General features: G+C 41.4%; 1 protein-coding gene across 1 annotated transcript; it reads left to right on the top strand.

The window, feature by feature from the left end:
• Window positions 1–1,029: 1,029 nt before the first annotated feature.
• Window positions 1,030–15,392, top strand: slc2a8 (solute carrier family 2 member 8). Its single transcript, XM_085785817.1, has 10 exons — window positions 1,030–1,444; window positions 2,276–2,438; window positions 3,903–4,109; window positions 4,221–4,320; window positions 10,886–11,097; window positions 11,685–11,834; window positions 12,279–12,387; window positions 12,562–12,705; window positions 12,809–12,954; window positions 14,749–15,392. Exons 1-10 carry the CDS (start codon window positions 1,347–1,349, stop codon window positions 14,893–14,895), a joined length of 1,476 nt encoding a protein of 491 aa, XP_085641943.1. The 5' UTR covers window positions 1,030–1,346; the 3' UTR covers window positions 14,896–15,392.
• The last annotated feature ends 1,563 nt before the right edge of the window (window positions 15,393–16,955 follow it).

Genomic DNA, 16,955 nt, shown 5'->3' with positions numbered 1-16,955 from the left:
GAGGTTCAACACAAGAGAGGGGCTTTTATTTTGTAAACGAAGAGTTTCTAGTGCGAGTGAAACATTACCGTCCCAGTACTTCCGGTTCCGCTTCAATCCCGCTACTATGGAGTCAAATCGCTTACTATCCACAGTAGTAGTGAAATATTGTACCTTTAAACTTTAAAAATATGTTTAAGAAATAAGTTGTGATTGACGTTATGTAGTCACATTTATATCTTATATTGTCTTATATTTGGAGACACTGGCATTAGCCAAGTCACATTATGCTAACCCATATGATGCCTAGGATGTGTGGAATCAGTGGCTCAACAAAGTCATGTAAATTTGCCTCTACCAAACCAAAACCAGCCAGGACCATGGGTTATCCGGTGGTTAGCATCCCAGTGGCTCCTATCACAAGTAAATAAATCAATTAAAGATGGACGTTGTCTTCGTCTGCAACATTCTTCGGAAGAGTTTTGAAGCTTTGTTAATAACTGTTCCGACGTCGCCATTTTGGCACCTGCACCGCACCTGACGCCAACAAACAAACTACAAAAATGGGCGCGACTGTAGAAATAAAACAGCCTTGTTTCCGCGCCAGGGTGAAAATATGTCTACTTTCAATGTAAATGTAGTAGTTTTAACGTGGGAGTCATTCATAGATATACTGACTAGACGCCGCGTTCCTAGGCAACTCTACTGAGTGGAATACGTCAACGCGGCCGCCATCTTGGTTCGGGGGAAGCCGTGTCTACTTACTGCACTAGTCAACAGAGGCAGAGGTATATCAACCATTAAAATATATATCTTTTAATGTCAGTATATCTATATGGAGTCATTGAGGATTAATTTGGCTTGGGGCGGCCATTTTGGCTCCAGTCCTGTGTTGTCGGTTGTCTCTTGGTGGAATGCTGCCGCTTTCCGTTCCAACGGCTACCTACGCGGTGTCGGCTTTTATTTTGAAAACGCCCCCAACCAGGAAACAGTTACAGGCACCGCTCTTCACTCCTTCCCTTCCCTCGGTGATCAGCTGACTGAAATGTTGACAAAGCAGGTTGACCGGTGAAAGGAAGTTCAGAGTCAGACTCCTCGGCTGGTTTCAGGCTGCTACTACTCGGTTCGGTTTGGTAAAAAAAAAAAAGACTGAAATGAAATGACCGATGTTTTCTCCGCAGCTTCCGGTCACATTGTAGACTTTCTGTCACTCTGGCCGCCAGCTGTGTGCAGCAGCAGCAGCAGCAGCAGCAGCAGCAGCAGCAGCAGCCACACAGCCAGAACTGACCTGAGATCCATGTAAAAGGTGAAAGAAGAGGAGGTAAACAACACAGAGGGGAAACAAGTCTCCGCTGCTGTCCGTCGCTATGGACATCCAGAGCGAGAGGAGACGGCTGCTGGACGCCGAGGGAGGAGGAGAGGAGGATCCCACTGGACTCATGTCTGAGCAGGATGCTTACCTCAGGTCAGTCAGCCAGCTATCAAATCAATCAGCCATTTATAATCATAATCATAGTCTGAATGCCAGTCTTAAACCACTACTAGTCAACATCAGTTTAATAAAGTCATATTATTATCATGTGGATGGGATGGGAGCAGTCTTCTTCACAGTGATGTTTACCCTCTGATAACCATGGTGATGGATTACACAACCAGATTATAGTGAAACGTGTCAGTGAAAGTTCCCAGAGAAAGAGGCATCCTCTTCACATCAAGTTATAAAGTTATATTCAGTAAAAAGAAACCGGATTAAACCATATTAGACTCTTTTTTTTGTCTTGATAAATGGTTAAAATCTCAATTAATCCTGTAATTGTTTGACCCACTGTATAAAATGTTGGGGAAAAAAGGTGTTTGCACACCATAAAATCAAAAAAATGTAGAAAAACAAACAATTTTTCATATTTTGATCCAGTCATGTTCTGTGGAGTCAGTGGCTGTGGATCATAAAACTATAACCTGACTTCAGACGTGCTCAGCATAAAAGGAAAGTGTGTAAATCTGTGGACAGTTGTGTAACTGCTGAGTAATGACACTGACTGCTGTAATAATGTGTTTATCAGTGGTGTTGCCATGGATATACTGAAATCTAATGCTTTTGAAGTTGGTATTACTCTTCATTATGGTCTTTGCTCACAGTGTTCATTTACACAAGTCATGTTTCCTTTGATCAAATCTCTGTTTAAACACTTATAAAGAACCTGCAGAGCTTTGATCATACATGACACGGTGACCTTTGACTTTTTTTTCTACCTCCCACACACACTCTGTTCCTCTTTTTTTCTTTTTTCCCCAGTAAAGTGAAGAACACTAAGTTGTACCTGGCGACCTTCGCCTCCGTGCTCGGCCCCATGAGCTTCGGCTTCGTGCTGGGCTACAGCTCTCCGGCCATCCCAGAGCTGACCCAGACCTCCGACCCCCGGCTGCACCTGGACGACGTGCAGGCCTCCTGGTTCGGGGTACGCTGTCCAACTGTCCAACTGTCCAACTGTCCAACTGTCCAACTGTCCAACTGTCCAACTGTCCACACTGATGATTTAATGTCACATGTTTCATAGCAAAGCAGTTTTTCATTGTTTTTTACCATTATCAGCAGTTTTATTTATGTCATCACATGGTCCACACACACGCACACACATTCACACACGCACAGACTGATTCTGGCTCCAGAGGAAACAGAAGTCAAATACAATTTGGTTCAAGTTAAAATAAACATGGATCACATGCACAGACGTCAAATAATAAGAGTTCTCTAGATGAGATTATAACCACAGACTGAAATATAAAGATAAGTCATTAAGAAAATATACAAGGTGTTTAGCTACATGCAAAGTAAACAGTTAGAAAACGTCCAGTGGTTTGATTCTCAGCTGAATCAAAGGGACAAAAGGTCAAGGGTCATCTATAAAAAAAGAGAGAAAAAACTATAAAATTTGAAGGAGAGAAGTCAACTACATCTCCCAGGATGCATTTCAGTAAGAAGTAATTCAACTTCCAGTTTCTGCCTCGGTCTTTGATTGGCTGAAATAATCCTGGCTTCATTTTTTGGTCCAAACTGTTGTTATTGATAGATTAATCTGTTGTTACATCATTTTGTTATAAACTTATATTTTGAACGAGTAATCGATCAAATAGTAAATGAACTGTTTTGATAAGTGAATAATAATTTTAGTTGGTTTTAAAACAGAAATACTGAACACTTCCTGGTTCCAGATGTTGCTTTTCTTTGTCTTGTTTCATCATTAATTGAACATTTTTGGATTTTCTGGTGTTTTAGGATAAAAGATGAAGTTCAGAGAAGCTGCCTTTGGTGAAAACACCACATTTTTTAATTCGTTCCAACATTTTATAAAGTAGATCAAACTGTCTAGGGATTAATTGAGAAAAATTATGTAGATTTTTAAATCAATTTAAATAAATTATAGCTTATTTGACTGAACAAACAATAAAACATGTTCCATTCATTGTGACAGTCCTGTTTTATCTTATAAACTGAAATAATCTACACAGAAAAATGTCACTGAAACATTAATAACATTTTATATAATATAGCATATTTCAAGTCATTCAAGAACAATTCTAAGTGCTTTACAGTTTGATTGAACAAAAAAACAATAACATTAGAGGTAAAATTAAGAGGACTATTGCACATAAGGGATCGAGAATAAAAATAGAAATAATTAGTGAAATAACAATAAAAGGAATAAAAACAAACAAACACAGCAGTAATAATAAATGAAAGAGACAAGATCAAGAATAAAAGATAAGTAATAAATAAAATACAGATAAAAGTAATACATTAGGTAGAAAAATGAAAGAAACAAGAGTCAGTATTTGAACAGAATAACATTTTAAATGTACTTAATAAATAACTTTAACAGGTAAAGTAGTGGTGAGTGAGTTTGCTGTGTGTCTCTCCTCAGTCCATCGTGACGGTGGGCGCGGCGGCCGGCGGCCTGCTGGGCGGTTGGATGGTGGAGAAGATCGGCAGGAAGCTCAGCCTCATGTTCTGCTCGCTGCCCTTCGTCTTCGGCTTCACCATCATCATCGCGGCGCAGAACGTGTGGATGCTGTACGTCGGCCGGGTGCTCACCGGCCTCGCCAGCGGGGTCACGTCGCTGGTCGTCCCGGTAACGAGCAGCATCTCTCTCAGTCTCAGTCCTCTCTGTGTGTCTGTCTGACGCTGACTGTGATGATGATGTTGTTGTCGTGGTTTTTATTTCTTCCTCCTCTCTTCACAGCTGTACATCTCTGAGATGGCGCACGAGCGGGTCCGAGGGACGCTGGGCTCCTGTGTGCAGCTCATGGTGGTGCTAGGCATCATGGGAGTTTATCTAGCAGGTATGTAAAGGTCAGATTTAAGTCCCCAGTGTGTAACTTTTTGGCTTTTTATTAGCTAAATCTGTATTTCACTGAAGTGGAATCACAGCCGCATACAAATGAAAGCTTTCTGGTTCCTTAGAATGAGTTGTTACAAGTCGTTACAAATACATAAGTGGGCGACGCACCGAACCGAGGCGGCCATGTTGCATCACTATTTTTTTACGTTGAGTGGCAGCGTGACCGTAGGTAACCACGGAAACTCAGCGGAGCTGTGGGCTCGGCCTGTTAAAACTGTCACCACTGTGTAGTGTGAGGAAGGACGGAGGCACTGGTGTGGCATTCAGGTGCAGTCAGGCAGACGGCCGTCGGCAAACCAACCAATGTCATTTTACTCAAGGAGAGAAAGACGGTAAAACGTGGGTCAGGTAAACAATACCACATCACCATGACAACATATTGTCACGCCTGTATTGTTTTGCCTCGTGCTGGCGGACCACTTGTTTACATAGACGCTTGTTTATCCTGTTACATGCAGCGTCTGTTGTCTGTCTGACGTCCGCCCGATTTCACGTGAATGCAACATCAAGAATACGTTCCAATATGCAACCGCACCGCTAGATGGGGGAATTCCTAAATACTATACCTTTAAAGCTCTGACTCTCCAGGTCCAGGATTCTCACCGACTGAAAGAAAGAAATCAAAACGTGTCGCTCATTTTAACCAAACAAGTTAAAGTGATTTAATGTTTTGAGACAAGATATGAAAAAATTGATAACAAAAAAATCAAAGGGACAAAGAGGAGTTTTGGAAAGCAAAGTGTTTTCACTCTATATTTCCCATGAGCCTCCGTGCGCACAGTGAAATTCTTGGACCGACGCAAGACGGACGAAAGTAAAAACATTTGCCAAGAATGTTTTCATTCATCAAGAATGAGATTCGGAGGTTCAAAGACGATCAGATACCGTTGTAGTTCCGACCATAAACGGCGATTTGGTGGCGTTATTCCCATGACCCGCTGGGAAGCGTCCGGGAAACCGAAAGTAGGAAATGCTGGACGAGTCGACCACTAAATAATAATAACAAAATAACTATAAAGACAAAACGACATATTTATCTAAAATGGACCCATTAACAAGTGGTAACATAGATTCATCCACATTAATATGAGACTCTTTTATAACCAAATACAAACTCCTCCATGTCCCTTTAAGATAATGAAAAAAATATATAATTCCAAGTGCAAAAATTAAATGAATTAGTAAATAAATTCAATGAAAAAGGATAAAAGTGTCAATCAAACTGAGGATGAACATCATTTAAAACAGGATGAAACAGAGGGAGAATAATAATTCATTGATGAATCAGTGGGAAATAGAAACTTTAAAATTTAAAAGACCAAAGAGGAGGAAGAAGGAGATCGTTCTCTGGCTGTCAATCATTGAGTGACTGACTGTCTGTGATGTAACGTTTACTTTACGACGTCCACCACAGCAGCAGTAAAACACAGTCGCTGTCCTCTTATCAGTCCTCACCTGTGTGACATCGTCAGGCGTCCTGTGACAGCGCCGCGGGTCGAAGGTCGTGATGAAGACTTGACCACGACCTTGTGATGTGACGTTGTCCACTTCCTGTCCCGCAGCAGGCAGCCTCTCTGGTAGCCGCTCCTCGATAACCTCGTTAACTGCATGCCATTCAGGTTTTCTGGCGCGTCACGTGACCCGGCTCGTCTCGTGGTGTCCGAGGCGCCATGGCAACGCAGCACTGAATCACTTCATTCAGTCGCTCGCCCCTTTACTTTGGTGGATGTGGAGTTTGACTGGTGTTTAAAAAAGTTTATGTCCTACTACACTGTAGCTCTGATTCACATGGGAGAAACTGAGCTGGTGTATTTATTATTGATCCATAGTGGCAACAGATGGAAGGAAGTATATTACATAAATCAGAGTATTTTATACTACAGGTGAAGTTTTTTATTGTTAGTTTGTGGAGTAAACACATAAACTGTACAGTAATTAAAGATGGCGGTGCCTCTGTGACATCATGTGATGTGAGCTGCTCTACTGTCGCCATCTCGGCAGCACCTGACTCTCGGCTAATCCAAACATGCGCAGAGAGGAGGAGCTTAGATTTCACTAACACAGAGACCACGCCCCCAAAATTTCCATAACTTAAAGGGATACTTCACCCAAAATCAATAATTCACCAATCATCTACTCACCGTCATGCCAACGAAGGGTTTGGAGAACTTTCAGAGTGATCAAAACGCTTTAAGAGTTCCAGGGGGGATCCAGCTGGCTACGGGTTTTCATCATGGGTGCATTGTCCCCCCCAATAAAAATACCCCAAATTATTCAAAATTGAACAAATGTATTTTCAGACTTCACATTCACATTTTAGATTCACATCTAAAAAGAAATGGTGGAACAAATAATGTTTGACAAATGTAGCCTATTTCTGACTCCACATCCCATCTCTGGTCTCCTCCACTATAATGCAAATGAATGGGTAGTTTCTTACACAGACGCTGATGACATCAGCAGGCTTTAAAGAAACGACCCCCTCAATCTTAGGGCTTCATATTTTGATATTCATCCATATCAATTAATCATGTATAAAGTTCCATACACTGGGAGAAAAGGAAGATAGTGAGAAGAATTGGGGATCTGGGAAGGTCAGAGGGACGTGAAAGATAAGAACGTGAGTAGACATTACATATCCGAGACCCTTAAAATTATGATTTACTAATATAACAGCAGTGATACGCGCTGTTGGCTGTCTAGGACAAATAAACAAGCACAGTAAATGATTCCCTGTGCAGTACTTTCTGAATGATATTCTGAGCCTCTGTGGAGGTGATTTATGGTAGCATGGTATGAGTTGCATATGGGCAAAAAATCCTGACATCGGATCTGCACCCCTGGTTTTCATATAATGGTGGCGGATAGAGTTCACTTTGGAATCGACCAAAACACACACTATGAAACATCCAGATACCTCCATACTGCTCGTCACTACTGACCCAAGTGTCCTGAAGCCGCCACATGGAAAAGTTGTTTGGAAAAAATTAATGTGATCTCTGTTTTTAGCCCTGTTGTAGCAGTAGCTCCCAGTGGCTGTGTGAGATTTGCTGCAAGATGTTCGTTCGTCGCTGTAAACCATTGGATATTTGTTTTCTGGGCAAATTGAATCGTAGGCAACTGGACTTGTATTTTCTGGGAAGACGTTTCACCTCTTATCCAACGGGCTTCATCCAAACTAGTGAGACTTGTTGCGTATGAACTGATGAAGCCCCTTGGATAAGAGGCGAAACGTCTTCACAGACAAATACAAGTCCAGTTGCCTACGATTCCACTTGCCCAGAAAAGAACGATGACCTGGATGAATGAGAATATCCATAGACATTGGATGTTTGATGTAAACACGGAAGAACACGCAGCCACTGGGAGCTACTACTACAACAAGGATAAAAACAGAGATCACATACATTTTTTCCAAACAACTTTTCCATGTGGCGGCTTCAGGACACTTGGGTCAGTAGGACGAGCAGTATGGAGGTATCTGGATGTTTCATAGTGTGTGTTTTGGACGATTCAAAAGTGAACTCTATCCGCCGCCATTATATGAAAACCCGTTGCCAGCCGCTGGAACTCCTAAAGCATTTTGATGACTCTGAAAGTTCTCCAAACTCTTCCTTGGCATGACGGTGAGTAGAAAATTGGTGAATTACCTATTGATTTTGGGTGAAGTATCCCTTTAAGTCTTTGATTAAAATGTAAACAGGAGAGTTTTTGTTAATTTGTTTACAATTTTGGATTGAGATTGGGACTGTTACCATGTGAAGACACCAAACCCAAGCTTATTTGTTAGCTTGTTTGATATTTATGTATGAATGAATGGATTAATTACAGATCTGTTCTTTAGTTCTTTATTTTTCATCATTATGTCTCAGCCACAATGAAGAGAGGTGAATCAGTCTCTGGAGTGAAATCCTGAACCTTCCTCCTAATCTCGTTTTCAGAGCACTAATTGTTTAATAAGTTTCAAAACTAAAATAAAACGTCCACCTCGTCGCAAACACGCTGCTGTCCAGCTGCAGAGGTGAAGACTGTGCTCTCTGTAGAGAATCAGCAGAACAGTCGCATCAGCAGAAAGAAATATTTTTAGACTAGACGACGGTGACGGTGAGGAGACGAGGACGGAGACAAGGCTCCTCTGTGTCCGACGGCCGGCCTGCGACTCCTCATCAGATCAACTCCATGGCAGTAACTTTACAAAATGAGCCAGATCACACAGATTAAAAAAAAGAGCTCAAGTCAAGTCAAATTTATATAGCACATTTCATACGACAAGCGTAAACTCATGTGCTTCAAAAAGTTAAAACAAAGATACAGTGTATAACATAGGATAAGAAATATTACATATATAAAAAAACATTTAGGACATTATAAAATCACACAAGAATGTATTATTATCATCATTTAAAAAGGGAGATAATAATAATAAAAATTCTTAAAGCAAACAAGACAGAAATAAAACACACTCTTTAAACGTACTACACAAAAGTCGTACGACCACAGCTGCTGGTCACAACTTAGATCTTTATCTGTCTTTTATTGTAGAGACTAATTCAATTTGAAGGAAAAAGAAGTTCACATTCCAGGCGGACAGGGACGTGTTTGATCAGTTAAATCAGTTAAATATGGAAAAACCTGAAGACATGTGGAGAAGGAGCCAGTGAGTTTAAACCAGATTTCACAGTCATTTGATAAAAAGATAATCATTCAAAGGAGGTAATCGATCAATCGAACAGAGAATAGAATTAAACTAACATCAGGAAATAAAGTTGGCGCAGCAGGTAGGATGGATAATTAATCTATTTTACAAGTTCAGCAGTTACAAGATGACTTGACTGTCCTATAAAAACCTTCTGATGATACCAGGGGTCTCCAACCCCAGCACCCAGGGGCCACCGCCCTGTCTGACTCTTCTTAGGCAGTCTTGGTCAGTTAACCGATGTGTTCAGGTGCCCGTCTGTTCGTTCTGCATGTGACCGGACACATTCCAACATTAACAAAGCTGCAGGCGCTGCAGACGAGGACGGACTGGGCGGGCTCTTTAAATGGTCAGGAACCATCTGCAGTACCGGGACAGACCACTAGAGGACACCAACTACCTACTTTACCCCCCGGTGTCCAGACTACATGAGCTCTGATGTTGTTTTTGACTTCACATAATGTGATTTTGAGTGAATATCTTAATCTTCAAATATACAGACTGTGATTCTTGCACAAAAAATATTTAATGGTTGCAATGTTTTGGGCCGAAACGAAGTCTCACTAGTCTGCATTAGTTGGACAAAGACAGAGAGACTTGTTGCGAACTGATGAAGCCCCTTGGATAAGAGGCGAAACGTCTTCCCAGACAAATACAAGTCCAGTTGCCTACGACTCAATTTACCCAGAAAAGAACGATGACCTGGATGAATGAGAATATCCATAGACGTATTCCTGTATTCCAACGCACCTGTCAAACAAATCGATGTGCAAAGTATTTTTTTCTCTTAGTATCTGAATCTTCAAATGAATCTGAAATGTTAATCAATTAATCGATCACCGGGCAGACAGAATATTCATTCTACAGCTGCTCTGATAATGGAGAAATTATTGAACAAGATCCTTTTGGTTTGTTGGTCAGACAAAACAGGATAATTTTTATCAACCAAACAACTAATCAGTTAAAGGGATAGTTCACCCTAGAATGATATTTCGCTCATTATCTACTCACCCTCATGTTGACTAAGGGCTGGAAGAAGTTTCAGATTCCTCCGTGGCTTCTCTGAGTTACAGGGGGTCTCGGCATAGCAGTGCATGTCCATATAACGGTTGCAAAGGGACACCGGAGCTCTTCGTAAAAAAACACACACAAAAAAACATCCATATACCTCCATGATGCTCGTATGTAATGTCCGTCTTGTGCTGAAGCCCCAAATTGCGTAATTGTCCCGAAAAAAATTAAATAAGTCTATATTTTAAGCTTGTTTGTAGCGGAAGCTTCTCGAAGCTCCTCTTCCTGGTCCGTCCAAATCTCGCGTGATTTGCGCCGGCGTCAGCATGCGTCAGTGCGGTTACTGCGAATCACGCGAGATTTGGACGGGCCAGGAAGAGGAGCTTCGAGAAGCTTCCGCTACAAACAAGCTTAAAATATAGACTTATTTAATTTTTTTCGGGACAATTACGCAATTTGGGGCTTCAGCACAAGACGGACATTACATACGAGCATCATGGAGGTATTTGGATGTTTTTTTGTGTGTGTTTTTTTACGAAGAGCTCCGGTGTCCCTTTGCAACCGTTATATGGACATGCACTGCTATGCCGAGACCCCCTGTAACTCAGAGAAGCCACGGAGGAATCTGAAACTTCTTCCAGCCCTTAGTCAACATGAGGGTGAGTAGATAATGAGCGAAATATCATTCTAGGGTGAACTATCCCTTTAATCAATATAATGACAGTTGTCATTATTTGCAGCTGAGGGTCAAACCAGGACAGAAGCCTCGGTCTGACCTTTGTCCGACCTCGCTCCACAGGTCTCTTTCTGGACTGGCGCTGGCTGGCGATCTGCAGCTCCATCCCGCCGACGCTGCTGATGGTCTGCATGTGCTTCATGCCGGAGACGCCGCGCTTCCTGCTGTCTCAGGGCAAGAGGCGGGAGGCCGAGGAGGCGCTGCGCTTCCTGCGAGGCCCGGATGCCCCCGTCGAATGGGAGTGCGCTCGCATCGAGGACGCCTGTGAGGAGCAGGTGAGTCTGCAGTTGGTTGATGGTTGATGGTTGGTTCATTGGTTCGTTGGTTGTTTGGTTGGTTGGTTGGTTGGTTGGTTGGTTGATTGGTTGGTTGGTTGGTTGGTGGGTTGGTTGGTTGGTTGGTTGGTTGTTTGCCGATTGGTTGGTTGGTTGGTTGGTTGGTTGGTTGGTTGGTTGGTTGGTTGGTTGTTTGCCGATTGGTTGGTTGGTTGGTTGGTTGGTTGGTTGGTTGGTTGGTTGGTTGGTTGGGTGGTTGATAGTTTGCCGGTTGGTTGGTTGGTTGACTGACAGTTTGTTGGTTGGTTGGTTGTTTGATGGTTGACTGATTGTTGGTTGGTTGGTTGATTGTTTGCCGGTTGGTTGGTTGGTTGGTTGGTTGACGGTTTGTTGGTTGGTTGGTTGGTTGATTGTTTGCCGGTTGGTTGGTTGAGTGACGATTTGTTGGTTGGTGGTTGTTTGACAGTTGATTGATTGGTTGGTTGGTTGGTTGGTTGGTTGGTTGGTTGGTTGGTTGACGGTTGGTTGCTTCTTCCTCTGGCCTGATCTGATCTGATGGGTATTATGGTCTGTCTCCTCCTCCTCAGGGCTCCAGTTTCCAGCTGTCCGACCTGAAGGACCCCGGCGTCTACAAACCTCTGGGGATCGGCATCGTGCTGATGATCTTCCAGCAGATGACGGGGATCAACGCCATCATGTTCTACGCTGAGAACATTTTTGAACAAGCACATTTCAAGGTGAGGACGGTGGGGTGTTTAAAATGTTGTTTAAATTAAGGAAACTTTGTGTGGAATTCAGTGACATCTAGTGGTGTATTTATATATTAAAACCAAACAAATTCACCTCCTCTCAATCCTCTGTTTTCCAAACACATTGTGGAACCTATGAAGGGTCCGACCTCATTAGAGCCAGTGTTCAGTTTGTCCACTCTGAGCTTCTGTAGAAACTTGGCTGCACAATAGATCAGTTCTATGGAGGTTTTACCAAATTATACCAAATCTAATCTTATGAAACACACTGGTCTTTTGCCGTTTTCTGGTCAGAACTGGGAGAAATATCTTAGGATATATATATATTTTTTTTTTTTAAACTACACTCCTATATATATTTGATTGTACATATAAACAATCAAATGAGAGTTGTTTTGTAAGTTTTCTGTTGTGTGTCGTGTTGTTGTTCAGGAGAGTGACCTGGCCTCAGTGATCGTGGGTCTGATTCAAGTCGTCTTCACAGCTGTAGCAGCACTGATCATGGACAGGGCCGGGAGGAAAGTGCTGCTCATCATTTCAGGTATTTTTAGCAAAGTTTTATTTAATTCATCTTTATTTTTATCTTACATTTTAAACTTAAAATTCAGATCTCACGGTGAAGAGTTTTAACATGAATACAGATGTTACAAAAAAAAATTCCTTCCATCAATTTGGCTCATCTTTGTTGTTTTTTTCCCATGAATAATAATTAAAGGTGTTGCCATGGCGATCAGCACCACAGCGTTCGGGGTTTACTTCTACCTGATGTCCCAGATTCACAGCGTCACCCCGCCGGGCGAGGAGCCCAACACTGACCTGGCCTGGCTGGCGCTGGCCAGCATGGCCGTCTTCATCACAGGTCAGATCCACCTGAAGGTTCCCAGTTACACAGCTGGAGACGATGATGCTGCCTGACAGCTCTGACAAATTTAGGATGATGATGAGTGGCGGTGTGTTTTCAGGCTTCGCTCTGGGCTGGGGTCCGATCCCGTGGCTCATCATGTCGGAGGTTTTCCCCGTCAAAGTGCGAGGGTTCGCCGGAGCCGTGTGTGTCCTGACCAACTGGAGCATGGCGTTCGTCGTCACCAAAACCTTCCAGGACATGATGGTAAGTCCTCACCACTCACCACACTGACACACAGCAGGGGTGTGTTGTTGTCTTTATTTCTGTGTTTTGTCTTGATCATGAGATGTTTAAACTTTTGTTTTGTTTTGTTTTACTCATTGAACTCCAGTTGGTTTCATCTGGTTTCACAGACAAAACAGAAAAATTAAACCAAAAAAAAAAGGCAAAATAATCTACTATATGTATATGGAAATGTAATATATTTTTGACTTGGCCTTCAGGGCTTCCGTAGAGACCTTAACCATGACCATGAAAAGATTGAGATGAGGCTTAAAACATTTATTTATTCATTGTATTTGTTGTTATTATATTTTTACTAGGGCTGTCAAACGATTAATTTTTTTAATCGCGATTAATCGCATTTTTTCCATAGTTAACTCGCGATTAATCTCTATTAAAAATATTATATATGGCGCTTTGGACTTTCAACACTCCAAAGTGTTATAACCTCTAGACAAACAACTTTTAGACCAGTAGGCCTACCTAATCATAACACATGATGCATGAAACTCACACAGAATTGAAACGAATTGCATCCAGTGGAAATTGCCCTTTACTTTGCTACGTCTCTGCCTGGCCATGTGCATTTGTTGACAACAGACACGTCAAAAAATCAATACATCGCCACGTGCATTTGTTGACAACCGATGCCGTCAAAAAAATCAATACATGGCCATGTGCATTTGTTTACAACAAAGCCGTCAAAAAATCAATGGATGGAGCTGTGGATATATGTTAGACTGTGTATATTTGTGTAGCAACCAACTTGAAGGTGGCTTACCGCCACCTACTGGACTGGAGGTCCCACACTCCAGTCCTCCAGTCCAGCAGACAGAGGACAAAATGGGCTGTGATTAACCGCGATTAAAAAATTTAATCGCGTTAATTTTTTTAATTAATCTCATCGCGATTAACGCGTTAACTCTGACAGCCCTAATTTTTACACAATGACAAACAAATATTTTGTGAATAAATAAAAAGTCCTTAAAGTGTGTAACTTATTTGGCTTTTTATTAGCAAAAATCAAATATTACTTTCATAAATACGTATTTCACTGAAGTAGAATCACACCCGCATACAAATGAAAGCTTTCTCGTACCTTAGAATGAGTTGTTACAAGTCGTTACAAATACATAAGTGGGCGACGCACCGAACCGAGGCGGCCATGTTACATTTTTTACGTTGAGTGTCAGCATGACCGTAGGTAACCACGGAAACTCAGCGGAGCTGTGGGCTCGGCCTGTTAAAACTGTCACCACTGTGTAGTGTGAGGAAGGACGGAGGCACTGGTGTTGCATTCAGGTGCAGTCAGGCAGACAGCCGTCGGCAAACCAACCGGATGTCATTTTACTCCACCAGAGAAAGACGGTAAAACGTGGCTCAGGTAAACAATGCAACATCACCATGACAACATATTGTCACGCCTGTATTGTTTTGCCTCGTGCTGGCGGACCACTTGTTTACATAGACGCTTGTTTATCCTGTTACATGCAGCGTCTGTTGTCTGTCTGACGTCTGCCCGATTTCACGTGAATGCAACATGAAGAATACGTTCCGATATGCAACCGCACCGCTAGATGGGGGGAATTCCTACATACTATACCTTTAAAGGTTAAAATGGTTCTTGTGCCTTCAGGTTCAGGTGATTCTGTAGTTTGGCTCACTATCTTTGTCTCAGACTCCTTTATAATAGACATTAAGTATTAAATAGTCCCAGTTTGTGTGTTTGTGTGTGTTGGTATCTGCTGTTATAAACTCCTGTGTGACCTCTTACAGACCTTCCTGACCAGCGCCGGGACTTTCTGGCTCTTCGCCTGCTTCTGCATCGCCAATGTCATCTTCACCATGATCTTTGTCCCTGAAACCAAAGGAAAGACTCTGGAGCAGATCGAGGCCATGTTCAGAGGGACGGCGGGTCCATGAAAACACTTTGTTCTTCTTGTTTTGTTTTTTTTGTTAAAACTAACACAGATAAATACAAAATCACTGCAACGACTCCTCCTCCTCTTCCTTCACGAAGTTTGTGATGACTGTGGAGGTTTGCAGTTTGTGTGTTTCTAATATTTTGTGCATCCCAGTGAGGTTAAACTAAGAACTTAAATACAGTTCAACTCAAAACAAGGCCTCGCTGCTGCAGCTGTCGCCTTCCCTCAGGTGTTTGACAGAAGGTAGTCAAAGATTTTACTGTATGTCACACAGAGGTCTCCGTTCTTTTTTTTTTTATCAGAGCAAAATCTAACTTTGTGAGGTTTCATCACTCTTTAAGCAAAATATATCAATCTTTCAAAGAGACAGTAAAACTGGGAAGAAAAAAAGCTTTAAGTAGTGGCATTATAATGGTGTAGAGTTTTTTTTATGGTGTTACTGTCGTCACCTTCATGTGTCCTTGTGTTGATCTTATTAATTGTGACATAGTTGTGGTGGATAACTGGATAACTGGGATGTTTCCCATGTTAATTATCATGTAAAAAAAACTTGTGCAGGGGGCCTCTACAAATATTTTTTATTCAGTGCCAAATTATAATTATAAGAATAACACACAACATATGGTATTTGTAACAATTGTTCCTGCTGCCTGTTTTTGACAATTTTTGTAAATGTATTATAAAGGGTATGAGAATTGAACTGGTCACAAAGACTCTGCTGTTTACACTGACTATGCTGACTGTTAATTTAACTACAACAAAGAAATGAGATGAAATTAAGCCGATCATGTGAAGCAAAGGTTTCTCCTTCTTTTTCTAAATACTGTCATTAATCAAATTAAGAACTGCCAGCCGTAAACTCTCTGTGTGAGAAGAATAAGTGTGTTTTTGTAATAATTTTCTCATGGGATATTCTTGTTGAAGAAAGGTTTTAAACATATTTTCTGACCTGTATACATTTTGGATGTGATATTTGATTTTATATACGTGTAAGAAATACTGACCCATCTGTGGGAAACAGATCATTCACATCTTCTTTTTTCTTATTTTATATTTTATGATGTTTGTTTTGCTATGAGTTCAGTGAAGCTATGAAACCATCATCGCACTGTTTTTTCACTCTGTCCAGTTTGAACTGGGAAATGAAATGAAGCTCCTTTCTTTGTCCATTATCCAGATGTGAAACTGAATTGTAACACAAACCAGTGTCAGAATAAAATCACTGTGTTGTTTTCAGTCTACATCCATCCATCCGTCCATCCATCTATCAAAGAAAAAATGCGATAAAATTGTCTTCCTTTTACAGTATGTTATTCAAAAGACTTGAGTGATGTCACTTCCTCAGTGCTGAGGATGTTGAATTGAACCATTATTTTTAAAAACAGGGGAATTGATATGCTGTAACAGGGGTGAACAAAACTGGGGGACATGATAAAACATTGATATTTCATAAATAATTGATATATTTTTTCAACATACAAATTTGACTGTCATCTACTCCTTAGCAATCCATAAAAAAAACAATAAAAAGATGTATTTGAATGCTTTTGTGTTTTATAAAGACACTTGGATCAATCAATGGCTTTAAAATGCGAAAAAATAAAAAACGAGATACTTAAATACTACACTACTACAAAAATCTTGTAGGTAAACCTGAAGAACGTAAACTGCACCGAATTCAGATAATCACCTATCTATATTGTATCGATCGATCGATCTATGTAGTCTCCGGTAGTCTACCTACTTTTTGCAGTTCAAATTCTGCGTTTGCGCACTACGAATTAAATAGATTTTCAAAATAAGAGCCCTGTCAGATAAATTTAGCGCCAGTTTCATTAATTCCGTCATTTTTTCCCACTCAGACCTGGTCGACTGAACCAAATTAAATAATTATTGGATTAATGTTCACATTGAATAGTATTAAATTGAGTATTTCTTTCATATCTCATAGGCTGCTGGAATTATTGTGAAAGCCTCCTCTGCACGCGTTTCCGGTCCGCGGTCAAAACTAAAAAAGCGGAAACGCTTCCTGCGCTGCCCGGGCGGTGTCACCTCCAT

This window comes from Trachurus japonicus, chromosome 9 (assembly GCF_045865225.1).
Source record: "Trachurus japonicus isolate A0001 chromosome 9, Traja_1.0".
NCBI classification, from domain to species: Eukaryota; Metazoa; Chordata; class Actinopteri; order Carangiformes; family Carangidae; genus Trachurus; species Trachurus japonicus.
The sequence above is the reverse complement of the archived record's forward strand: the minus strand, read 5'-3'. Positions and strand labels throughout refer to the sequence as shown.

What these genes read in the sequence shown, in the direction of transcription:
- slc2a8 (XM_085785817.1), top strand. Translation starts at nt 1,347, where the DNA reads ATGGACATCCAGAGCGAGAGGAGACGGCTGCTGGACGCCGAGGGAGGA. An exon ending in GAGCAGGATGCTTACCTCAG is followed by an intron (nt 1,445 to 2,275) that starts GTCAGTCAGCCA and finishes TTTTTTCCCCAG; the next exon opens with TAAAGTGAAGAACACTAAGT. An exon ending in AAACCTTCCAGGACATGATG is followed by an intron (nt 12,955 to 14,748) that starts GTAAGTCCTCAC and finishes GACCTCTTACAG; the next exon opens with ACCTTCCTGACCAGCGCCGG.